A 26,780-nucleotide genomic window follows, 5' to 3' on the forward strand; every position below is an offset into this window, starting at 1 on the left:
TGGGCTATCCCCCCAAAAAAATTCCCTAGGAAAGGGGTCAGTCCCAGAAAACAATTGGGGCAGTTTTTTTTTTAGGGGGGGAGTGGGGGGGGAGGGGAAGGGAGGGACAAGTCCCCAATTTTCTTCTTTTTTCAAAAAAAATCTTTTTCAGAATTATTTTTTTTTCCTTTTTACCCTCCTGGTGGAAGAAGGGAGGCTTTCCTACTTTAACAGACACTCTGGAGAAAAGTGTTAAAAGCTGGTGCAAAATCCTCTAAGTTCAAGAAGACATTGGAAGTCCAAGTGGCAAAGCAGTTTGGAGAAGTGAGGCAAAGAGATTTTTTTCCCTCTAATCTTGTTTTTTTTTTTTGTTTTTTAACTGAGAGAATTTCATCTAGTGAACGGCAACAAAAGAGTTCTTCATTTCTTAACATTTAAATTCGAAAAAAGAGTTTTTTTTTTAAAAGAAGATCAAAATAAAGAAAACGAAGAAGAAAAGGAGGCGAGAAAGCAAGGAGAGAAAGACAGAAGAGGAAGACGAGCAACGGTTGTGCCCCAGTCACCCCCTCTTCCCATCCCCCCCAACCCAGTGCAGCTCTCCGGGCGATGCCAGTGTAAATGCCAGGGCAATGTCCCGCCGCAAGCAGGGAAACCCGCAGCACTTGTCACAAAGGGAGATTATCACACGTAAGTCTGAATTTGAAACGAGAGAGATGGGGATCCGGGGCTGGGGGTGGGTTATTAAAAATAAGAGTAAAAGGAAGAAATCGGGGGAGGAGGGGAGCAGGAATGCAGGGGGGACGGCTGATCTTTCAAGTCGGGAGTGGGGGGGGGGGTCGCAAGGAGGATGGGGGTACAACGGGAGAAAGCCAAAGTTACTTTTTGAGCTTGGAAATGTACCGTTGGGGAGGTGGGGAAGAGGGAGAGAGGGCCGAGGGCTTTTTTTGGGGGGGGGGGGAAGTGGACTGGGAGGCGGCGGCCGCAACGTTTTTGCATCTGCTTGCACGGTGCAATGTGTGGTGGTGGTGGTGGTGGTGGTGGAGGAGGAGGCGGGATTGGGGAGGGGTGGAGGGGGGACCGGGAAGTGGGGAAAGTTGGCGAGCGCATGGATTTCCCCTGACAGCTGGGGGGGGGGGGGGAGTGGAGGGAGAAACGGGGAGCTGTCGGTGCAGGTGTGGGGGGGGGGGATGCTGGAGCTGGGATGAGTGCACGGTGGAGGGGGCGATCCGGGGGGGCGGCGCGGTGGAGGAGCCCCGGGGCGGTGGGCCGGAGGGGGGCAGCCGGCGGGACGGTCCCCCGGATGGGGGGGGGACGACACGAAGGCTTGCAAGGGGCTGCTCCCCCACCAGCCTCAATCCGGGCTGTGTGTGTGTCTTAGTGTGTATCTGAGTGTGTGTGTGTGTGTATGTGTGTGGAGGGGGTGGGAATCCCTGCGTTAGGGAAAGCGTGTCAGTTAGGAGCGAAAGAGGCGCACATGCGAAATTCTTCCTCTCGGATGTCGCCACCCATCCATCACACCGATCCACCTCGACCCCCGCTCGCTTGCGTGTCCGTCCGTCCGTCCGCCCGTCTCCCCCTCGCTGGGAAAAAAAAAAAAAGCCAGCCGGAGCCGCTTCGGAAATCCTCAGTAAACCAGCCCGTGTGAAAAGCTGCCCTTTCCAACACTCCTTTTTTTTTAAAGTAGCATCAGCAAGCGAGTTTAAGGAAAAAAAAGAGAGAAGGTTGGAGAGATGAGAGAGATGAGATCTTGGGAATGCGAAGGACGGTCCTGAGTTGTTGGCACGGGGGCGGATGCGGGACTGTGAGCCCACTGTTGGGCAGGGACTGTCTCTATATGTTGCCAACTTGGACTTCCCAAGCGCTTAGCACAGTGCTCTGCACCCAGTAAGCGCTCAATAAATACGATTGATGATGAATGCGGGAGGGAGTGGTTGACGGCCCCTTTTTCCTCTCCTCCACACCTCCGTCGCCCCAAAACGCTGATCTTTCTCTCTTTCTTTTTTTGCATTTTTTTCTTCCGTCCGTTCGCACTTCTCCGGCAGTAGAAATAAAACCTCACTCGAGATGCTAGGAGCGGTGTTTCCTTGCAGTTTCTGGGTTGGCCCCCCCCTCCTCCGTAGAAGGATGTGGCCTGGACCCCCAGAGCTGCGCGTGGTAGCGCAGCTGCCGCTCAGAGCTGAGCCGGAGACGGTGGAAATCCGAATATTTATGTTATATTGAAAAAATTTAAATAAATAAATAAATATCATATATATAAATATACGAGGGGTTCTCCCCTCCCTCGAAAATCCGAGAGTCGAAGCCATCTGCCAGCAGCATTTGGTGTAGCGATCCCTTTGTTGCGGCAGATAAAATTTGTAAAAATAATTCGTGGGGAAATCTCTTCCCCTCCCCCCCCCCCCTTTTACTCTCTCTCGCTTTCCTCGTAGAAGAGAGATTTCGGGTGGCGTTCGGCTCTCACCTGGGATAATGATTTCGTTTTTGGACGGCTTACTTTTTATTTTATTCTTTTCTCTCCACCGTTGCTCCCACCCAGGTGAAGATTCAATAGGTGATTCCCTCCTCCCTCCCCACCCCCCTCCAAGATTTGCCCCCAGCGCTGAGCTGGATGCTCCAAAAGTCTTTTAGCTTAAACGCATTTTGCTTTTTTTTATTGGAAGACATGGCATTTTGGAAAAAAAATTTTCGGGGGGGGGCGGTGGTGGAGGGAGGGAGAAGAGAGTATAAAAACATCCACGCTGAAGACATCCCCTCGATTGCCAGGGAATGCAATTTCTCCACGTATTTTCGGTTAAATTGCAAGGGTGGGGGGAAATCAGAGGGGATTTGGACGGGTTGAGATAAACCGGTGTGTGGCGCAGAGAGAACCCCGCTTGCAGTGGTGTGTAAAGGGAGAGAAGAAGCAGGTAGGTTTTGCTCTCGGTTTGATCTCTCTGCTGATCGCCTGTCTGGAAGGTAATAAAAGAGGCCGAAGAGCCGCCTGCACAATAGTGGGGGTGTTGGGACAGAGGGCTTGGGGGGGGGGAGAGAGTGGGGGGCTGGGGTTAGGGGGAGGGAGACAAGGAGGGCCACGGTACCCTCCCTTCCCTCCCCCGCTTTCCTCCCCATTGATGGATTTGTCCGTGTGTGTGTCTGCTGCCCGTCCTTCTGTCTGTCCCGAGAACGCTACCCAGTGTGAATACTGAGCGGGGGCAGGAAAAAGAAAAGGAGAGAAAAAAAAAAGAAAAGGTATCAAATGTTCAGGGGTGGGGGGAAGGAAGGGGAGAGGGGGCAACAGCGATCAAGACACGCAGGCCATCTAGCACACACGCACACACGCCACATAGCTTGCAGACTTTCAGAGTGTGGTGCTTCAGGGAGAGCAGTCTGACCAGTTTTCAGGAAGGATTATTTATTATTAAATGGCTAAAGCCAGCCCGGGTCCTCTGGACGGGGGCGGGGGTGGGAAAGGAGCAGAGGGGAGAAGGAGGCTTGAATCTGATACCGTTTTCTGGGATCTGCATCATTAGATGTTTAGATTGGGGATTTTTGACATCTGACAGAAGTCTCGCATTCAAGGCTTGGATAGGAGTCTGTGCCAGGCGAAGTTTGCTGTCAGGACTCTACTAGAGTTTCTTAGGTTTCACGCCACGGTGGTTTAGAGTAACATTTAGGTCTCGAATGTGAAACAAACATCTGAAAATGTGGTTTATTTTTCGTCCCTAAGCGTGAATGATTATTTATCAGCTGGAAATTCACTGGTCTACTTGCCATCTTCAAGTTCACCATAAGTGATGTAACTTTAGGTAAGCGTGATGAGCTGTGAAAGAAAGGGACCAACTTAAAATGCTTCTCCTATCTTTGGCCCTTTCCCTCTCAGACAGAGGACCCAATAGTGACCTCGTGAAATTTAGAGACAGGAGAGAAGAGTTGATTGTGAGGAGCTGCCCTGTACAAAGACCCCGAATTCTGTTTTACCCTAGTGAGCGGTACTTAAAAAAAGAAGAAACCAAAATGTAGAAAAATTAGCAGGGCAGTTCAAGGATCATGGAGCAGAGGAGGAGATGTGTGAAAAATCTACTGTTAAAGGCTTTTGATGTAAAGGAAAATGTACAGAAGTAAATTAAATTAAACAGCTCTTGATACTCAGAGCAAAGAAAATACCACAGTAAAACACCCACTCCAATTAAGATAATTTTTCAGTAACTGCCCAAAGCCAACAAGTTTCCCAGGAAGATTAATACTTATTTTCCATGTGAATTCACATTTATATAGAACGCTGAATGGAAAGACATGGATTATGAAGTAAAAGTAAGAGTAGTTGTTGTCTTTGAATAATTTTTATTTTGAAAAATATTCATCTTAACTGTGGTTTCCACATATTTATATTACCACCATCAAGGAATACATTTCTGTACAGAGTTCCACAAGCCCTTCAGGATCAAAGAGGTTTCTAAAATGTTTCTTATGACTTGATTTTTGAAGGGAGCAAAGTTTTTCTTATTTCTGGACCTTTTTTTGCAACTAGCTTAGCTCTTGGCACATAGTAAGCGCTAAACAAATACCGTCATCATCATCACCATCAACTAGAAGTTCCAGAATTGAAAAGATATGTAAGTCGGCTATGAAAAATTGCACAGGCAGACAATGAAAAGCTGTATTCGTGTTGAACACTACTGCAGAGTAGTTTGCTTTATTCGCAGTTCAGTCTAAGAAAACAGTGGGGAACACATTTTTGCAACCTTTTTTTTTTAAAAAAATATTTTTACTGTCACTTTCTTTGCTGATATCTTGTACCCTCTGCATTTTTGAGGTTTTACTCCATTTTTTATGGACTCGGTAGTTTGGGTTTGATTAGTTTTAAAACATTCAGTACCACTAGGCTAGTAGTTTTTCGGGTTATTGGATAAATGCAGATGTTTTATGATGCTTGTTTTTCCAATTCGCATGTAGTCAGCCCTTTCAGTATGGGTGTGTTCAAGTAGTATGGCTACTGACCAGTGATTAGCACAGAACGGATCTTATCTTACTGAACAAAGGGCCCAGATTGTGGCATATTTGAAAATAATTATCCTATGGATGAGTGCGAACCATGTAAAATGGCACAAATTAGTCACTGACCCCTTACTCTAGACTTTTTAACCCAGTTTCCCTTCTGGCATGATCTTTTAGATAAAAAAAGGGGCCTTGCACGGGCCTTATATTTCCCTTGTACATTTCCTCTCTAGATTGCTTAGTATCGTGTAGTGCTTGTTGCTATAAAATACTTTCCAAAATAAACTTCACTGGCTTTTTAGTTGAATCGCGAGGCTAACTGTGCCTCTGGCTTTACACTGCTGACGTGGTTTGACAGCTAGGGGGAGCTCTTAGTCTATATCATGGTGAAATTGTGGTTCGTATTTGACTTCGCTCCTGGTGGCGTAGATACAATAGGCTAGGAAATAACTGCTGTTATCCGAGCTAGTTTGTGTTGCTTCAGAGTGTCTTAAGTGTAAAGGTGTATGGATTTCCATGCGGAGATCTATACAGAGTAAGATGAAAGGGTGAGTTGGAGAACTCTCTTCTCACACCGGCACCACCGCTTTATAAATGTGCCCCAGATGGACATTTTGCATTAAAATTATTTTTGAACAGTGGGCTGCCAGTCATTCTGCAGTCTGTAAATTCTGACGGCGTGTTGTTGTTAGGTAATCAGGTTAATGGCGGTCACTAAAGGTGTGGGAATGCATAGAAGAATGTGCAAATGCACAGAATATAAATCTTAGGGCCTGTTCCTACTCTGCTGATGTACATATCTCGGATGCTTGGAAAGTGCGAGAGAATTTCCGTATTCAGCAGAGCCATAGGTACATAGCACCTGAAGCTTTATGAATCAGAACTCTTCAGATAGGTGGGAAATGCTTTGCAGGTGATTTGCAGTATCTGAATTTTCATCAGTCCCTCACACTCAATGGTCCCGTCGTACAGAGGAATCAGATCCCAGGTTCTTCAAAGAAATAAAATTGAAGCCTTGCAGGGTGTAAAAGTTTCTGGGAGCAGAGTGCACTTAACTTTCTCGGTAAGGGGTCTGCTGGTTTAGCTACAGTCGGTCATGCTCTGTCCCTAGTGACTGGACTCCAACGAGACACCTTTCTCACCTAAACATGCAGTTCAGGGGAATACGTAGAGCTAACTTGGGTCACTGAATCACTGGATCACAGTGCTCTCTCCTGGGAGTCCAAGAAATTCATCAGGCCGGGGTGTTGTTCACAAAGTATCCTTTCGTCTTCTTTTAGAGCACAATATGTGGGTAGAGGTTGCCTGTGACAGGAAAGAGTGCTTTATTCTAACCTGAAAGAGAAATAAATTAGGTCAGACAAAAGACCAGTGCTGTCATCAGCTGTAGAGAGAGCCTTCACTCTGGAGTATAGAGGGCCAGCAATTCATCTGATGATTTCTCTATTTCATTTAATGTTTGAATTGAGCTAGTTGTAAGCATAAAGACAGCAGCCAGCCAGCTCAGTGGGCAGCCCTAAAGGAAGTCGTACAGTATCTCAAAACCAAAGACGATCGATCTTTTGCAGGTCTGGAAAACCATTTTCTTTACAGAAGTCCTGGATAGTTCCAGTCGTTGCTTGTTACGATATAACTTTCCAAAGAGGAGCCATAAAAATGCATAACTAGCCAGAGACCCCCAGAGATCGAAATGCATTTTTAAAAAGTCTTACTTAGGAGACGGAGACTACTAAAAGGGCTATTCACTTCCTGTCTCTCAGGGAGAATATCTTGTTGTTGCTTGTTGTTTAATGCTGAGGCTGTCCATTCTAGTTCCCGACCCTTAGCTGAAACTGTCTGTGGAATCTGGTCTCCTGAGGTTAATAGTCATGTCACATCTGGACAAGCAAGAGGAAAATAAATGATCTTTTGGGACCATATCATGACACACACTAAAGTTATTGATGCAGTACAAGCACCTTACAGGGGATGGATCTGCTGCTCGGTGTTAGACGTGGGATACATTTATATATTTTTAATGAGGGGAGAGAGGAAGAAAAAATCAGACATCAGTAACCGTCTACAGTATTGATTAATGTATGATTCATTCAACTGCTGTTATTGTGGCATCTTCATCTTTCAGCATTTTTTTTACTCACGCAAAATGGGTATGTGCAGCCTGAACACCATTCCTTTTCACCAAGTGTTATAAACCTTTAAGGCAGAGGTGTGTTCCCAATAAGTTGTAGCTTTCAAGGCTCAATTTAACCTCCCTCTCTTTTCCACTTCTCTTCTACTTCCCCCAACTGCCCCCTCCTGATCTGGGCTAGCTTGTACTATGGTCCCTCGCTAGAGCCTTGTGCAGTAGCCTTTCCCAGGGAATAAATAAAAAATGCCTAAAGCAGGCTATTTGAAAACAAATTAAAGCAGAGGGACACACTTCATGCATTGCAGACACGCGTCAGTGAGGGGGGTTAGAGGGATATCATCATTTTACTGGCAAAAGTGACACCAGATCGGGGATTTGATTAATGGTACAGCATTCACAGGGAGTTGGTTCTGTATTTTTGACATATGCAAGTCTTTTGTGTAGTTGCCTCAATTCTAGAAATCCATTTTTTTTGAAGCAGCTGATAATTTGCCTGTGTGCTGAATGTTTTCCAGGTAATTTGCAGAAATAGAGTCCCAAACAGCACCATATTAAAAAATTCAAAAGTTTTCAAAATCTCTGGTTTTAAAACTTTTTTTTTACCCTGTGTGTGCTGAGTTCTTGAAATTATCCATATGTTTGCTTAAGGGTTCTAATGAGCACTTTTTCAATAAATTCAAACAAAGGCTCAGGAACGTTGTAGGTCAGCCATGGAGTCATTTACTGCATTTCAGAATGGAATCACTTCGGAGAATGAAATTTTTTTAAAAGTAGAAATGTTTACATGCACATAAGAAATCAGATGCACACCATGAGTCACACTGTCTACATTTAGCTGTTGGTCATTTTCAGAGTTTCCAGCTCAAGTAAGAGCTTTCTTTTTTATGTTCAGTTTTCTTTTTTCAAGAAATGGGTTTAAATAAAACAAATCTCTTCATTTAACAACAAACAATGCTTTTATATCACATCATTGCAATCCCGGCGATTGCTAGTTATAAAGATTTAGGGCTTTTTGCAGTTTTGCAGAACCTTCTTACTCAAGGTCTCAGAAGAGTAAACCTTTTTTTTTTTTTGCCCAAGCCAGATTGGGTTTTTAAATGAAGACGTAGTCTCCCCCACCCCCCTCATTTTTTCAGGCTGTATTTTCTACTTCTTATTAAGCCACATTTTAGGATTCTTATTTCTGTACCATGCTCCTTGATTCTTGTTCTCTTGAGTTTGGGTTTGTCGTATTTTCAGTTTGTAATGGTCCTGAGGGTTCTGCTTGGGTGGAAAGAGCCACGGGTCTTTTGAAAAAGTTGCTTAGATGTGTTGTGCTCCTGGAAGCTCTAGGAACTAGAACTGGCATTCTGTTCATCGGGAATTCTCATCCCGGTCTTCCTCCCCTATATATGGATTCCTAGAGTGGTTTAGCCATGAAGGCTATGTTTTAGACCATGTGACCTTGTCCCTATCCCAGGGGACAAATCACCTTTTAAATGGACACTAACCTGCTTTTCCTAAGTCAGCCTGAATGGGCTTTGTGGTCTGAGAGTCTCCTGGGTCCACATATTTTCTCCATTTTGTGGAGTTCCAGACTACCTTTTTTCCCGGGGGCCAGTTTCTCTTGGGAGGGTGATGGTGGACTTGGTGGGACACAGAAGGCTTTAGGGTTGCTGGGGTCTGGCTGAAAGGAGTAGAGTAAGAGGGTGTAGCTGAGGAAGGAGTAGCGGGACTATTCCCTGTCAATTCTGTGATTTCCACTCCTCTCTCTCTCCTTTCCCTCCCCCTTCTAGATTGTGAGCCCATTGTTGGGTAGGGACCATGTCTATATGTTGCTGACTTGTACTTCCCAAGTGCTTAGTACAGTGTTCTGCACATAGTAAGCGCTCAATAAATACGATTGAATGAATGAATGAAAATAAGCAGAGGCTTGGCACCAATCAGAATAGGGCATTGGCTCCTGCTTTTGTTGCTGCTCTGCCAGAGAGGTGGGATGGATGGGATAGAGGTGGACAACGCAGGCAAATTTTTCTTGCCTCAGTCTCAAAGTGAAGAAATGAGACTCAGCCATTGAATCTCAACCCAATACGTTTCCCAGCCTGTAATTTATCTGAAAACACACCCGACAAGTTACAGATTTGTCTACAACCTGCCTTCCCCTTGTTGTCTAGGATGTTTTTTATTCTTTCTGTTCAAATAACAATATTATTTCTTGTCATTTTAAGAGGTAATCTATTCTGAGGTTTTTTTTTCTTTCCTAGAGGATTGATTTTCCAGTTGTCATGTCCTACCGGATAAACACTGATGGTAGCAAAAAAGTGTTCAGCTCTGTTGAATGTGCTCTTAGTGTAATTTAAGTGCGCAGTATAATCTCACACACCGAATTTCACAACTGAAAAGATTAAAAGATCTGCTCACAGATTATTGGTAAATGTAGGCCATCCGGGAAGTAGTCTTAATTTAGCAAGCCTTAGTACTAAGCAGGTATAATATCTACATCAGTAGCCTTGAGAGCTCCATACAGTTGGGTGAAATCTAAGCCATTCCTCTGAGTGTGCTGACACACTGACAGGTAGTCTTGTCTGGGCTATACCACCTGAAAGTACAGTTGGAATGGCTCTTGATTTAAAACAACAGTGGCTTTGTGCTTTTCACCAGAACTGTGGTTAAACCATTAAAAATAGGGACTTGGATTTAAGTCAGAATTTGGTCAAAATATCTTTTTGTTGTCTCTCTCTTTGTGTGTGTGTGTATGTGTGTGTGTGTCTTTGTGTCTGTGTGGGGGTGGGGGGAAGTGTGTTTGTCTGTGTAGCAATATATGGGATGGAAATACCAGGTGGGAGAAGGTTGTGCTGGCAGAATGTGAGGCAATGGTGGACAGACCTTCTGAATTTTTTTCTTTTTTCGGGGGTTGATACAGATGTCTTAAGGTGCATGAGTTCAGGACAGAGCTCTGGATAATCAGTGCTCTCCATCCGGACATCCCATTCTGCTGTTGTATTTATGAATATCCCTTTACTGGCTTCCTTAGAGTTAAGTCTGTGACAGAGCTTTCATCTTGGACCTCCGTTTTCAAGGGCTGCAGATTAGTCATATAAAATTCACCCGAGGCTAAAATGTGACTTAAGAGAGTTTGCATTAGGAGCATATATGTTTATTTTGGGTTTTTGTGTTTTTAAATTTGCTTAAAATTGGGATCTATTTTTTTTCAGGACTCCGATTTTAGTCTCCCTCTCCCCCGAAAGAATTTATACTTTGGGGAATCTTCCCCTTCTCTTCTACAGTTTTATGACTGAAACAGGGCTTTGTTTCATTTTAAAATGAAGGTTAACCTTATGAGTGCTGTACTTTTGACTGGCTCCTGTTAGGGATTAACATTGTAGAAATGGCTGAACTCCACATGTTCAAAAGAATCTCAATTTGCATTAGGTACTTAATATGGGATTTCAAACCACTTTTTGGAATAAAGGCATATTGTAAATTCCCTAATAATTCTTTATCTAGTCTACCAAGATAGGAGACTTTGAAAATATCTCAGATAAAAAGTCCACATTTTCCTGGTTTAAAAATTGGTGAAGTTCAGATTTCTCTGGTGAGTCAGTCACACTTTACTGATAGATCATCAAACAGATGCTATGCTTTTTAATGTACAGAAATGTAACGGTTGTAATCTAATGCTAGATTTCACCTAGTGCAAACAGGAATGTTATAGTAATAGCCAGAAAGGATAGAAGGACAATTTTTATTTTATTTTAGTGTATTTATTGTTAATTTTCATCATAGTTGTTCTTAATTCCCATACTGCAGCGCAACATGAAACCAGGGTGGAAATATTTTTGAGGTTCATCTATGCCCCAGGGCTTTGAGAATGCCCCAAGGCGCGTGCACGTAGCTTGTGTGTGATAATGTGTATGTGTGTGTGTGTGTGTGTGTGTGTGTGTGTGTGAGAGAGAGAGAGAGAGAGAGAGAGAGAGAGAGAGAGAGAGAGAGAGTGCTAGTGAGAGAAAGACACCCTTCCCTTTGTACATGGAAGCATCATCATAGGGTGGACATCTCTGGAAGAAGAGCTGTTACTTCTTCCTTCTTTTCATCCTTCAATCCTCCCTTCCCTCTTCCATTCCTCCCTCTCCTCCCAGCCCACAAAGACACACACACACAGACACACACACACAGAGACACACACACACACAAAAAAAAACCCAACCATACTCAACCCAGCAACCAGCAACCAACGGAAGTGAAACCACAGGGCGTCTTTATTGAGCGAATCTCTAAAAACTCGTAAGTGTGAGCATACTTAATTTTTAGACTATGCCCTTTATTCATTGTCCCTAAAAAGAGCCTAGACTCTTCAAGCGTATATTGGGCATTTCTCTGCATTAGAAACACTCAAAGCTAATGTTGCAGGGCAGCCGCTCTCCCTTTAAGTTGGGGGTGAGGAATTCATGAAAAACAGCAATGTGAAATTCCCTTGGGGTAAGAATTCTGTTCTCTCATGGGTGAAACCCAGTTCTTAATGTTGTGTTAATGAAGTTGCCTTAACAGGTTTCACTTTCCAACCAAATGTCATTATTCTTTAAACCCCAAATAAAAAATGAACTTTTGAAACTTGGGCGAGATTAGTTTGATTCTCTGTGGCAAGGTCAGGCACCTTTTCCTTGTTCTAATGAGCCCCTAAATTGAGCAGAAGTTCTGCCCAGGTCTCAACTATTAAGGGAAATGAGAAAGTTGTTCACTCATTATTGAGGTACCACTTTTTGAGGTGGGGGAGGCTTAAATAATCTCAACGATTCCCTCACCTCTCTACTTCGGTTGGTTAGATAGTTAGGCCTGGCCTATCTATGGTTTATAAACAGGATTTTCCAGGCTCATCAGATGCTTTCTGATTTAAAGCAAAAGTCAGAATAGCAGAAATCTTTTTGATACTTTCAGACTCAGTTACTGTGGATCACAAGGGCTTATTGCATAAAGAAAGTGAAAAGCTGATTTTTCTGTAATGCAAGGCTGCCAAAAAATGAAAGAATACCAGATGTTACAAAAAAAAGGTGCCATTACAGAGTCCTTGACAAAACAGGGAGGGAGAAGAATGCTTGTGAATAGGCATACGTGAATTTGGCTAATTTTTAAATTAGTCTGTGTTTCTCGTGAATTAGAAAATGAATGTGAAATAATTTAACGAAACTTCACAGCAAATAGGAAGGAGGTGAACAGAGACCTGAAGGAATGCCGTATTTCATATCACATTTTCTAAAAAGCAAACTTGAAATGGGAGATCGAGTTAGACATCTTTGGCAGTAATGAAAAGATGATCAAGTTCTGAGTTTGGAGGAATGTTGGTTTTCATATTAACATATTTAACCTGAGTAACGTCTTCACCGATGTGGCATTTTAAACCTGTAACAGGTATTTTTTTCTGTCTCCTCCTTTACATTGTTCCAGGTTTCGATTCAGCTCTCATTTTCTGTTTGTTTTTTTCAGCTCTTTCGTTTATCTCCTGTGTGTTTTTTTTTAATATTTTGACATCCTCCTATATATTAGAGATTCTCTTCTAGAAATATAGCACAGTACACGCTTACATTTCTAAAAGAACTGTTTTCACAGTACTCTCCTTTGGCTCTAAAATTATGTATATGTAATTGGTAATTAAAGGTGCTAGCTTTTCAATATAAACAATATTGCTCAATGCTAGTTCATTAAAGGGAGCTGAGCCACTAAATAATTACCTTTTACATTCTGACAAACTGTTCACAGAAATTCACTCTCCCTCCCTAGTACCACTGTTCAGCATAAGGGTTGTGATTACATTTTCAGTATGGTAGAGCATCTTTTCATAAAATAAATTGGTAAATTAATTTTGTAGTATTGTCTTCAAACTCCTTTTAAAGTAACCTGATTTTTTTGAAGTAATTAATGGTTTCTACAACCTGCATTGTGCCTGCCGTATAGTTTACTTTGTAGGTTTTTCCTTGCTACACTACTCAGCCCATTCAGAGCCCTTCATAATGGATTTTCTCAGGTATTTTCACATCTCTACCATGATTTAATCAAGCAGTCAATTTATATTCCTTTTTCCTTCCCTTTATGTACCTGAAAAAAATACATGTAGACTATGTTCGCAAACTGTATATACATTGCATGTTTTGGCCTTCATCATCTATTCTGATTGCCATCTCTATGTGTGTACGTATAAATGTATGACTGCACCTAGCTATCTGTTTAATTGATCTATCTATCTACTGATCTATCATTTCTGTGCTGCTTGAGGCATATGAAGAAGATTGTGCTTCTTTTGAGAGGGAATTTGATATATTTGTAGGGTAGATGATCCCACAGAAATGATCTCTTCCTTGGCTCTAACCTCTCAGTAGCTTCACAGCCCCTGATTGTGTTTTTTTCCATGCACTCCTGCTTTCTAGTTTTCTGTGGTCTGCAGTATGCTTTGTTAAATATACTGCAACTTACTGTAGTCTTGTTTCCGTGATTCTCACCAACTTTATTTTGTTGTCTTCATTTCAAACTTGTGTGACATTTCGTCTTCTTTCAGAATACCGATAATCTCAATTTTAAAATGCTGATTAAAATTTCTTCCAATCCTGATTTGTTTAGGAGACTTTTCACCCACTTTGGGTGACAAAATTTAAAATTCTGATACTTTTTGAAGTGTTCAAAGCCTACGTCTGTATTTTTTTTTTTTAAATAGGAACATGCAGTGACTAATGGCCAGGAAAAAATCACATTCATTTGAAACTCCTGGGCGATCTGGCAAGGAGATATTGGAGGCTGAAGTTTTAATTTTCTATAGTGAAATAGATACTTTGTAATCAATGGGGACTTAACAAAGCATTGACAAGTCCAACAACAGTTATTCTTGCAAGAAATTGAACTCTCACGGCAAATGGATTTGCAGTCACTGTTCATCTAGCTTTCACTGGAATTTACCTGTTATCTGATTGTTCTACGGACCTCTTGGAGTGTTTCTTTACATGTCTCCAAATGTGCGTGGATGTGAATTTTTGGCCCAGACAATGTCCAGATGGAGGAGCAAGGGGAGAAACGGGCAAAAAGCGTATAAGTGTAGAAATACCAGTGTTCAGAAGGGTACTCAGACTTAGAGACTTCTTAGACTATGGGCCTCATGTGGCACAGGGATTGGGTCCGACCTGATTACCTTGTATCTACCCCAGCCCCCAGAACAGTGCTTGACACACAGTAAGCACTTAACAAATGCCATAATAATAATAGCCAGAATAACAGTGCTCAAGCCGAGAGCACTGTAAAATGGCTCTCAATCAATCAGTCAAATTTACTGGACACTTACTGTGTGCAGAGCATTAAACACTTGGGAAAGTACAGCATAACAGAGTTGGTAGACATGTTCCCTGCCCACATCGAACCTACAGCCTAGAGGAATCTTAGCTGCGAGTGTTTCAGAATTTCCAGCTGGCAGTGGATTTGTGTGGAAGGCTGGGCTGGGTAGCTCAAACCATGACTTTGTTGCCCAGTCTTTGGTTTCCAGCATGGGACATTTTGGGGGTGAAACAGGCATGGGGAGAGGACGAACTAGAGGAAAAGTGATCAAAAAGTATGGGATGAATCTGCTTGTTTGGGTATCTAGGTCATGGCCTAACGCTTCAAATTCCTGGGAGTGCTCAAACCCTTCTTTCTCTCTGTCCTTGTCTTCCTTGTCCCCCTCCTTTGTCTTCTCCATGTCTAAGCAGAGGCCGACCATGTGGAAGCGGCGATTGTCGACGAGGATGAAAGCCTTGAAATAGCGGAGCCGGGAGGCATTAGCCTCTCTCCAGGTGGGACCGATCCCGACTTGTTAACCTGTGGACAGTGTCAGATGAACTTCCCCTTGGGAGACATCTTGATTTTTATAGAGCACAAGAAGAAGCAGTGCAGCGGCACGCTAGGCGCCTGCTATGAAAAGAGCCTGGATAAAAGCAGTCCTCCCCCTTCATCACGCTCAGAGCTCAGGAAAGTGTCAGAGCCAGTGGAAATCGGGATCCAAGTCACACCTGATGAAGATGACCGCCTTCTCACGCCTACAAAAGGAATTTGCCCCAAGCAGGAGAATATTGCAGGTACAGCATGTTTTACCCTCTCCTCTTCTCACCTTCCAGGCAAACGTGTGAAGAGAGCCCCGTCAGGGCTAGGCCTGTGACATGAAGCCTTAACTGGCAGGTTTCTTGAAGGGACTTAACTGTCTTGAGAAACCTCAGTATCTCAGAGCAGAGGAGTGGGGTTCACAGTTTCAAAGTTAGGGGCGCCTTTATGTAAGGGCGAGGAGCAGGAGGTAGCAGCTGCCTGAGGAAGGAAGTATTTTTCCGTTCTGAGGTGCTTCTCAAGGAAAATCTTCACCAAATCTCCAGGACTCTGGTTTCATGCAGAGCTTCCCTCTGCTGCACCTCCAGCACATGACAGGTACAAGGCTCAGATGAGGTGTTTGGTTGTGGTAGGGGGCCAGGGGGTCGTGGGGGCTGGACCCTCAGAGTGAGTCACATAAGGGTTAGGCAGAGAAAAATCAAACCCCAGAACAGTCCCTCTCCCTGGCCTCCTATGAGCCACTTCCAGGTGTTTCCTGAAACACCCTGAGCTGTTCTGGAAAGTTAGAGATGCCATATGCACGCCACCCCCCCCCCCCCCCCCCCCACCTCAAACCCTGCTACTTGCCAGGAGACATAGGCGTCTGTCTGTTCCTGCTGTGTAGGTGACTCGCTTCCATTGGAGCCTCAGTCCTGTGCTTACCGCTTTCTGGACCTGCTTCCCCAGTCAGAGCTCTTTGTCCATGAAGCCCCACCTTCCTCTTTTCCCTTGACCCTTCTTCCTTCTCAACGTCTGATGCCCCAGAAGCAGGGAGATATTCTTGCTCTCTTACCTTTTTCTTCAGGGGAGGCTTCCATCAAACTCCATAGTTAGCAGGGCTGCAGAATGCTCCGGCTTTTCTGGTGCTGCTTGCCGTTATGAGTAGGGAAGAACCGAGAGGAGATCGTACCACGTGGACAAGTGAAGATCTAGAGTAGGGTCTCTGCCTTCCCTGCCTTCCAGCCTTTCTCCCTGCAAAATCTTCACTTTCCTTGGAAAGTAGAACAAGCTCTCCAAGGCTCTGCAGCATAGCATAGACCCCGAACAAATCCCGAGCCTTTAATAATAATTATGGTATTTTTTGAGTGCTTACTATGTGCCAGGCACTGTACTAAGCACTGGGGTAGTGATGAGGAAATCGGGTTTGACACAGTCCCTGTCCCACATGGAGTTCACAGTCTTAATCTCCATTTTACAGGTGAGGTAACTGAGGTGCAAAAAAGTGAAGTGACTTGGCCAAGGCCACACAGCAGACAAATGGTGGAACTGGGGCTAGAACCCATGACCTTCTGTCTCCAGACCCTTGCTTCCCAACACACATATGTGAGAAAAGGCCTAGGAACACTGGCTACCAGCTCTGGGAGAAGAGATAGCATCTTTTTCTGGGAGCAGGGGGATGCTCAGTGGGCATTAGAGGGGTTAAACTAATGAGTTATCGTGATTAAGGTCCTCTCCCCACTTGTAATTTCTGAGGAATTGCTGGCTTATTTCTGTGGGAGCTGTGATTTGGGTGGGTGTTCCTTCTACAGTCTCCATTCCATCATTCATAATAATGGCAGTATTTATTCAGCTCTTACTATGTGCCAGGCACCGTACTAAGCACCGGGGTAGAAACAAGATCATCATGTTGAACACAGTCCCTGCCTACGGGGGAGGGAGAAAAGGTATTATTAATCAGTCAATCAGTGGTATTTATTGAGCTCTTACCATGTGCAGAGCACTGTACTAAGCACTTGGGAGAGTACAATACAGCAGAGTTGATAGACAAGTTCCCTGCCCACAATGAGCTTACAGTCTAGAGGGAGAGACAGACATTAATATAAATCAATAAGGACGGATATGTACAAAAGTGTTTTGGGGATGAGGGTGGGGTGAATATCAAATGCCCAAAGGTTTCAGAGTCAAGTGCATAGATGACGCGGAAGGGAGAGGGAGTCAGGGTGATTGAGGGGTGATGCACCAAAAGGTGAGAACCCCCAAACCATTACTTGAAATCCTCATTCAGGATCTCACTGTAGCCAAGTGAGTCTTGGATGTTCTTTAGCGAGAACATGGAAAAGCCAGAGCACCTGCTTTGCCAAGTGGAAGATCTGCTTGGGGGGAAGGAGAAGGATTGATTCCCATAGGAAAAGAGCTGTTCATCTCCCTCTCTCTTATCCAGGTAGAACACACCTGAAATCACCGAGCATTAGAAGTTAAAAAAAAAAAAAAAACGCCAAAGTAAAATAAGCTATTTTGATTTGTGTTATTTAAGCATGTCCTATACATAGAAATATTCTCAAGACTATGACAATAATACATGCCTCTTTGGAGAGGAGATGGTTAGGTTAAAAAAGGTGCAGGGCCTTTTTCATCTTAGTATTTCTAGGGTTTATAATAGCAAAGAAATGGTTTTCAATAGTAGTATAAAAGCCTGAAATTACAGCTGGGGTGAGTAGCCCTGAAAAACACACAGAAGTCATTCATTGGATAGGCTTTAGTGGAATATACCAAGCCCCTTATTTATATTTCAAAAGAAATGCTTTTTGCATTAACTCAAAAAAATAAAAAATTAGAATTTTCAATTTAACATTAAAGGTATTTCCCAGTGAGAGGCTGTGGATCATTGTTGTTGGATTTGTTTAAAAAGAGCAACTAAATATGATTTCATAAAAGGCAAAGTTAATCTCTAAGGCAGATTTTTCTCCTAGCCCCTAACTTTTGGTTCGTAATAATGCTACAGCCTACAGTATTTTCACTTTATATATGACGAAAGATATTCTTGGCCTCTCTGTACTGTGACAGGAAGAATAGATTTCTTTTTTTCAAAAGAAATATGTAAAATAATCCCTTAGCAGTATAGAGAGATATGTTTGTTCAAAGCTTTTAAAATGTTATTTTAATCAGAGGTGCCAAACAAGCTACATGCTGTGTCAGCTAAAAAAAGACCATTACATTTTAACAGCAAACCATGCTCTTTTCCTCCTCCTTTTGCTCCCCATTTTGGAACAAAGTTTTTTTTTGGGGGGTGGTGGAATTTAATAGAAAGGAGAGATTAAAGTAGAAAAACTTCAGTGGCCCAAATGTGAAAAGTAATTTAATATGGTGGAAGCATTAATTATTTTAGCTTAATTGAATTCTGAGGACTGCAGTAGTTGCATTTTCGTAGACAAGGCCTGTTTATTATTTCTTCGTGTAGATTAACAGTAAAGGAAACACAGATAACTTTCAGTTATTTATTGTAAAATAAATGTGTCAATTCATGTGTAAAGCAAGCTGTTCAAAGATAATTGAGTCTTTATTTTTTAAGAGGGAGACCAGAAATCACAGGAGCTTGCTGCTTTGGCTTCCTGAAAAATGTGCTGCTGCTGGGCTGCCTCCTTCTGCCTGAGCTGCTCCTGCCGCTGCCCGCTTGAAGGTTCAGCCCCTCTTTCTTGACTCTTTTGTCAAGGCCCCGGTCCTTCTGTTGGTCAGGAACGGTGTGTGCTACCTTTCTTACCCGGAGCGGAGTTGTGGAGTAAGTCTAGCATCTTGAGTTCAGTTGTAAAAGTTGGCTTGGTCCTCATACCTGCTGCTGCCACTGAATCATAATGATGAGGATGATACTAGTAATAGCAACAACAACAATAGTGGTATTTGTTATGCCCTTACTGTGGCCCAAGCACTGTATTAAGTGCTGGGGTCAGTACAAGACAGATTTTTAGGAACAGTTCTGGTGAGGTTTTAATTCTTATTCAATGAGAATGATATTGGGAGAAGGTTTATGTTTAAGGAAGTTTGGTTTACTGCTCTGCACGCATCCATTTTTCTCAGCCAACTCAGTTAAAAGAGGAGTTATTGAGGGAATGGAATCTGAGGAAGAGGTAATACATAGATGTCCTTTGTACACAAAGAAGATGCTAGTCATGGTGAAGTTGTCGTCCAGGGGCCTGTGTGAATGAAAGTAAAAAGACAAAGCAATGGCGTCCAGGGGCCCCCTGAATTTGCCTTGCCGCCAGCCTAAGCCTGGATTTAGTTCACAGAGAGGTTTTCAGGCATGATTGTTTTGGAATCTCTCTGGCCACTTTCCTCTGTCCAAGCCTCCATCTGAAGTCAGATCTGGCTCTGCAGTGCTGAGCCCCCTCAGCAATGCCTTCTTAATCATCATTACTGGTGGCATCTGCCAGAATGTCCTAAAGGATTCTTGAAGGGGAGCCAGAGCTTTGGAAAAAGTAGGTGAATACTTGAAGCACACTCGGACTGGAGGTTTTAAGGGTAGGTTAAGTAGGAGGCCAATTTTGGCTCTTCTGTCAGAATTGCATTTTCAGGTCCTCCTGAAGGAATTGTTTTCCACTCCCATTCATCGAGGGCTGAGTGGATACTTTAGGGCCAGAGAAAGCATAAATAAAAATCAGAACTTTTCTGGTTCAGGGTGATCTTCAGTTTTGGTATTTAGTGATCTGTCTCACATATGAACTCAGAGAGATCTCCCCGAGATTTAATGTTCTATGAAAGTCCTTTGATCACGGGCCCCTTTATTTTCTGCAAAGTCTCATCTATCCATTACTCAAATCATCAATCAGTGGTATTTATTTACTGCTGTGTGCCCAGAACTGTACTGAGCGCTTAGGAGGCTACAATACCTGAAACCGTACCAGCATGAATTAGCCAGCGATTGCCAATCGCGACTTTAACATTTTCTGAAATGTCCTTTACTTAGACAGCATGCAAGGCCTACGGTGACTGTAAGCAGCTTATCCTAACCCACGGAGGAGGCTACAGGTTTCTTTTCTGATCTTTACTCTGTGTGCTGGCCTCGAAGTCTTCATTTGGAACTATTGTAAACAGTTCTGAAACGTGATATGGAACCATTATCAGAAATTCATCTAGACAGTAGAGTGACTTTATATGCTGTTGCTAGCAATGGTTTGATTTGAATTCAAATTGAATTGGAAAGAGCCCGGGCTTTGGAATCAGAGGTCGTGTTTTCAAATTCCAGCTCTGCCAAGTGTCAGCTGTGTGACTTTGGGCAAGTCACTTAACTTCTCTGGGCCTCAGTTACCTCATCTGTTAAATGGGGATGAAGACTGTGAGCCCCCTGTGGGACAACCTGATCACCTTGTAACCTCCCCAGCGCTTAGAACAGTGCTTTCTACATAGTAAGCGCTTAATAAATGCCATAAAAAAAAAATTCTGAGTCTATATGGGGAAGGCTACCAGCACTAAACATTGAACATTATGTTGCTGAACTAAATGTGCTGGAAGGAAAGGATTTCTTCTCAGCTGCAGGATTAAATGCTGCAACCCCTCCTCCATGAATGTTTGTTGGGGACTTTTTTCAGTAGTAAAACTTCCAGCGAGATAAGTGCTGGAAATGGGAGATAAACGTACCTACAGGTTGATATGAAATAAAAGTATAGGCTATATTTAGAGTGGCTATTTTCCCTCAAAATTAAGATTGGTTAAATCCATGCACCTTATGTGACTTCTTGTAATGGATTATTTTCCTTGAATAATGATATAATAATAATAATGATAATGGTGCTTGTTACACACTTACTATGTGCCAAGCACTGTTATAAGTGCTGGGATAGATACAGCATTATCAGATTGTCCCACTTGGGGCTCACAGTCTTCATCCCCATTTTAAAGATGAGGTAACTGAGGCACAGAGAAGTTAAGTGACTTGCCCAAAGTCACAAAACTGATAAATTGGGGATTTGGGATTAGAACTTTCCATTAAGCCACGCTGCTTCTCTATTCACTATTCTTGAATCGTGAAAACTAATTATTATTACTGTCTGTAGTGAGGAAATTGAGTAACACTTTTCCATATTTGACTCTCTGGATTCAGTTTAAGTTTGAGGATCATATGGGAGGAGAAAAAGCAGGTGGAAAAGTATGCAGTTGCCATCAAACAAATCTAGTATAGGACATGATGAGACTTGGAGGTGCTACTATCAGGCGCTTCGTTTTAGGAAATAGGTTTGCAAATGTCTTTTGGCCTGGAAAGTTTTCACCACTGGCCCCCACACTGTACCCAGGCCCCAGGCTTGATACAGAAGTTTAGAACCAGATAAACATCCCGGTCACCCAGTTAAACACAAGTCTAGAGCTGTTGGTAACGGTTTCCATATTTATTAAGAACATTATGCCTTCCTAGTGTGATTTCTTTTAGGTCTCGGATCTGTGGCCTTCACTAATTTGCATGATTGGTATAACCACACTTTTCCCAAAGAGGAACAAGGGGAATGAAAAATGGGGAGACGAGGACAGAAGGATAAGGAAAGCTTTTTTTAAAAAATAATTCAGTGCACTTAACTAATCTTCTGCTTGCTCCGTATAGTATGAAAATACAATGAAGTTCTGCCAGAACATATGTTTTCACTGTGGGTTAGGGCTAGATTGTGACAGCAGAGTTAGGGATTGTTATTCTGACAACACATGTGTATCCGTTGTTGGGTAGGGATTGTCTCTGTTGCCGAATTGTACTTTCCAAGCATTTAGTACAGTGCTCTGCACACAGTAAGCACTCAATAAATACAATTGAATGAATGAGTGAAGCAGTGGAGTTAGAAGAAACGGTTGGGCAAGAGCACTTGGCCTGGAGATGGCGCGAGTAGTAGAATGCGAGTTTTCCTAAATGTGGCATTGTGTAAAAATACAACCCCTGTGTAATAGAAGTGTTTATAAGTAGTTAGTAGTTGATTGTAGTTTTTATCAGACATTTGACGGTTTCCTAATATACTGTTAAGCCCAGAAAGTGCTCAGCAGATACCACTGACTGATCTGATTAATCCTCTGATTAATACCATAATTATTGTTAGGGGTACCAGCTCAAGTTCTTGGAATTGGGTTAGCACATCCGGTTTGAACTCCTCAGATCACTGGGAGGAAAACAGATTTGGGGATTTCTTATTGAAGCATATCCCCCACAAAACTAGCCCAGTTTAGGGGTGTCTGTGGGGAACAGGGGCATAGCCAGGCAAATATTTTAACTCTGAAGCTTATGTGAACAAATCTCGTGGCCCACATATTGGCAAGCAGTCCTTGCCCTGGGTTATAGTCTGGCCTGTCTGGCGGTGCCCCAGGAAGACGTAGATGAGAAAAGAGGACAGTGCCCCACTACCGGTTAGTGGAACTTCGAAGGCCTCGTTTACCATAAAGCTGTTTCCATCCATCTCCGGGTCCCACTGACTCTGCAGTTTTTAAAACAGCTTGCCTTTACTTTTAGCATCGGGTTTTGAACTACAGACCGACATAGGCAGACTACTTCATCGTCTTCCTCTGCTGGGAACTGCACTGCAGCCTTTCGCCTGACTTGGCCTCAGTGCTCCGGGTTCGTTCCAGATTGAGCACAAATAACGAGCTTTTGGGTCCAAACCCAACACAGAAGTCATCCCTTTAGGGGTTAAAGAAATAGGTAGGGTGGAGGCCGGGGTGGTGGTGGGATAGTTGTCTTATGAGCAATTTACTCTTTCTGACGTAGTGCTGCTGAGGCGAATGCTTGTCTGTGTCTCCGCCTACGGTAAGAGGACATCAGCGGCCGGACACAAATTATGTGAATGGCTTTCACCCTTGAGTCGGTGTGGGGGAAAAGATGAGTGTTTTAGATAAAGAGAAAGAACATTACCAAAGTGTCCCTATGAATTCCGAAAGAAATCCAACAGTAACTAAAGCCCACTAATGATGGTGATAGACTCTCCCGTCAGGAAAGATGGACGAGCCTAAGCCTGAGACTTCAGGACTAAGAAATTGAGTATAGTGCTAGAGGTTCGTGTAGAATCAAGCACACACATAGGTTACGCAGACACCCACAAGGGTAAACACTCAAAAGATGAGTGAGCAAACATAAACACACACATGGACACCCACCTAGGACACACACATAAAAACGCCTGCACGTCTGGAAGCCTTGAATGTATACATTGTGACTTGGACAACTATGCCTTTTAAAGCATTAAAGGTTGCTTTTAAACACAAGCCTGTATGACAAAAACATTTCTCATTTTGAGTATGTGCAGAATATTTCTAAAGGAGGAGGAATCCTGGGAACCTGCTTATCAGGGAAGCTTTGTTCTTCTTGTCTCCTCATCCCCTCCCTCCCATCTTTCCTTTCTCTCCCCCTCCTTGCCTCCCTTAAGTTTCCGCACTTTCTTGAGTTCACCACACCTTTCTGGAAGCATTTTGGCATGATTGCCTCCCCCTCTAGTCTGTAAGCTTGTTGTGGGCAGGGAACGTGTCTACCAACGCTGCTGTATTGTACTTTACCAAGTGCTTAGTACAATGCTCTGCCCACAATAAGCATTCAATAAATAACATTGAGATTGATTGATGATGGTTTTAGAAGTGTTGGTTTTTAGGCTGGGCTCTAGGAAAGCTTGAGATGCTAATTCTTGTTGCCTTTATGAAAAGGGTTTCTTGTGAAACTCTGCCTTGTAAGTGGTTCAGACAGCTGAGAAATGAAAAAAAAAAATCACTCCAAACCCAAGCTCACCTTCTGGAGTAATTTTTCTCATCCTAATGTTTAAAATAAATAATAATAATAATAATCATAATAATAATGTTGGTATTTGTTAAGTGCTTACTATGTGCCAAGCGCTGTTCTAAGCGCTGGGGTAGATACAAGGTCATCAGGTTGTCTCCCGTGGGGCTCACAGTCTTCATCCCCATTTTACAGATGAGGGAACTGAGGCCCAGAATAAGGAGCGAAGCACTGTTGATACCAAAGAGCTGGATTTGAACTGGGAGAGGTTTAGTGGAGAGAGCTCAGGTTTCGGAGTCATTTAAGTTCTAGTCTCACCTCTGCCACTGGTCTTGCTGCGTGACCCCTGGCAAGTAACTTTGCCTCTCTGGTCCTCAGCTTCCTCATCTGTAAAATGAGGAAAATAATATCTGCTTATTTCAGCTTCACAGAGCTACTGTTGGGAAAGTTGAAATGTGATGTGTAAAGGCACGTTAGAAAAATAAAAGCAATAATAATAATGGAAAATAAAGTTGAGGCGTCTTTAGTCACTGGGAAGATAGTACTGCATTTTCTTTTGTGACCTGATTTTTGCCATGATGAAGGGGGAAGAAAGTGCATACGGCGTCTTTACTTTCAAAACATCTGCTCCTGAAATTGCCACAAATTAAGTGGTGTGGAATACTTTTTACAATTGAAAGAAGGTAGGATGAAAGAAAAGATAGGGATGTTAGGACTCCTTTTGCAAGCATGCATTGGAGGAAATTTACATCACCTGGAAAGGTTTTTTTCTCCCCCAAGTTCAAGGTAATTTGAGGATTCCTCCTTATAATAATGTGTGCCTAGGTCTACCTTAATAAATTCAGGCTTCTATTCCCCTCCCTGTGTGTCAAAATAATCTAGCATCAAATACCTGAAAATTTGGACCAGAAATAAAAAATACGTGAGGCCTCCATTTTTTCTTCAGAGGGGAGACATAAAACTATCTAGAGCCTCAGAGGGCCAGCTACTGGGTTAAATTCTCTCAGAGATAGTCATTCCTGGCATTGTAGTAGTGTTTTGCACATAGTAGACCCTCAATAAAGTCTATCATTGCTAGGTAATGTAGTAGGATAAGGTTCAACCAGGCCTAGGTGAGCATGTGAGAACAGGGTAAGCCAAAGAATACCGGTTTACAGCCGCAACTGGTATAATTTTTTTTTTCCATGAAAACACGGATAGGTCACCTCATCAATATTTCCCTCCTGTTTTTGGCAGCAGCATCGCACCCTGGAAATATAAGATGTGCCAGTAATTATTTCAACCTGCGTGTCAGGGTGCAAAAGAAAGAGAAACCCATCCTGTCCCCTCTCCGAAGCTGATTTCTCCTTGGCCATGGTGCGTTTTGCAGGGTTGTGAGGTGGAAAGACAGGAGAATGTGCAGCTTTAGTTGGCTGGTTGGTATCCAATGGCTGGGGGGACCCCAGGGAAAGAAAGACTTATTTCTTGCTGATGCCCAAACTGCTAACAAGACGGTTTTAGGGTCTCGCCTTGGGCTGGGGCCCGCCACCCCAAGTAGTCTGAGACGCTAGTTTGGCTGTCTTGTCTTGGTCTCCCGAGTTGGGATTCAGACCTGAGGCTGTGATGCAATTCTGGAGACATGTCCAGCTTTCTATACCGTGGGAGAGATTGCAGTAGAGAAGGGGAAGGGTCTCGAAACGGGGTGGGAGGGGGAGAGGTCAGAGGGAACCCAGGAGAGCCGGCCCGAGTTACAACAGAGTTTGCTGCAAGCATAAGCTGTTTGGAGAGTGTGTGTGTTTTCCCGTCTTTGCACAGGAGCCTTTCCACCTTAACGAAAGTTAACTGGTGAATTGCCATAGGAGGACTCTTTATCTAATACGTTTTTTCTTCTCCCCCCCCCCCCACCCTCCGCAAAGGGAAAAAGTGGGTGGGGTCTCCGTATAGTTGGCGAGCTACTACTAGTTTTTTTTTTAAGGGAAGAAGCGGATGGGGTCTGTGGCCATTTGGTGCTCTACTACTAGTTTTTTTAAAAGGGAAAATTGGGTGGGGTCTCCAGGGAGATGATGTGCTGCTACTACTACTAGTTTTTTTTATGGAAAAAAGTGGGTGGGGGTCTGCGGACATTTAGTACGCTACTGCTAAGTAGTTTTTTTTTAAAGGGAAATATTGGGTGGGGTCTCCAGGGAGATGATGTGCTACTATTAGTATTCTTTTAAGGGAAAAGAGTGGGTAGGGTCTGCGGACATTTGATGCACTGCCACTAAACAGTCGTTTTAAAGAGAAAAATTGGGTGGGGTCTCCAGGATTACAGGCCACTATTAGTTTTTTTTTAAGGGAAAAGCTGGGTGGGGTCTCAGGGGAGAGGGTACACTACTACTACTACTACTACTACTACTACTACTTCTAAATAGGTTTTTTTTTTAAAGGGGAAAAAGTGGGTGGGGTCTTGGGGAGATGATACAGCATTCATTCATTCAGTCGTATTTATTGAGCGTTTACTGTGTGCAGAGCACTGTACTGAGCGATTGGAAAGTACAGTTAGGCAACAGAGACAATCCCTACCCAACAACGGGCTCACAGTCTAGAAGGGGGAGACAGACAACAAAACAAAACGAGAAGACAGGCGTCAATACCATAGTAGATATATACACAATTATAGATATATACACACTACTAGTTTTTTTAAGGAAAAAAGTGGGTAGAGTTTCAGGGGAGAGGATACGTTAGTGCTTTGCACATAGTAAGTGCTTAATAAATGCCATTATTATTATTACTACTACTACTAAATAGTTTTTTTGTTTTTTTTAAAGGGGAGAAAGTGGGTGGGGTCTCAAGGGAGATGATATTCATTCATTCAATCGTATTTATTGAGCACTTACTGTGTGCAGAGCACTGTACTATGCTCTTGGGAAGTACAAGTCGGCAGCATATAGAGACGGTCCCCACCCAACAACGGGCTCACTGTTCTAGAAGGGGGAGACAGACAGCAAAACTAAACAAGTAGAGAGGTGTCAAAACCGTCAGAATAAATAGAATTATAGCTATATGCACATCATTAATAAAAAAGTAGTAAATATGTACAAGTAAAATAAAGTAATAAATATGTACAAATATATACAAGTGCTGTGGGGAGGGGAAAGGGGTAGGGCACAGGGAGGGAGGGGGCGATACCCTACTACTAAGTTTTTTTTTTTTACAAAAGGGGAAAAA

At 43.1% G+C, this 26,780-nt stretch overlaps 1 protein-coding gene across 4 annotated transcripts in view; it reads left to right on the forward strand.

Annotated features, from left to right (window-relative positions):
• Positions 1-385: 385 nt before the first annotated feature.
• The window catches only part of BCL11B (BAF chromatin remodeling complex subunit BCL11B), a 111,733-nt gene continuing 85,338 nt past the window's right edge, over positions 386-26,780 (forward strand). For 2 of the 4 annotated variants that reach the window (XM_038746078.1, XM_038746080.1), the window contains exons 1-2: positions 386-666; positions 14,782-15,147. In XM_038746078.1, coding sequence (XP_038602006.1) covers positions 609-666; positions 14,782-15,147 — 424 coding nt within the window. In that variant the 5' untranslated portion in view covers positions 386-608. Of the gene's footprint in view, positions 667-2,447; positions 2,531-14,781; positions 15,148-26,780 lie in introns of those variants that run through there. The other 2 variants (XM_038746077.1, XM_038746079.1) reach the window with 1 other exon arrangement.

The sequence above is a fragment of the Tachyglossus aculeatus genome, chromosome 1 (assembly GCF_015852505.1).
Source record: "Tachyglossus aculeatus isolate mTacAcu1 chromosome 1, mTacAcu1.pri, whole genome shotgun sequence".
NCBI classification, from domain to species: domain Eukaryota; kingdom Metazoa; phylum Chordata; class Mammalia; order Monotremata; family Tachyglossidae; genus Tachyglossus; species Tachyglossus aculeatus.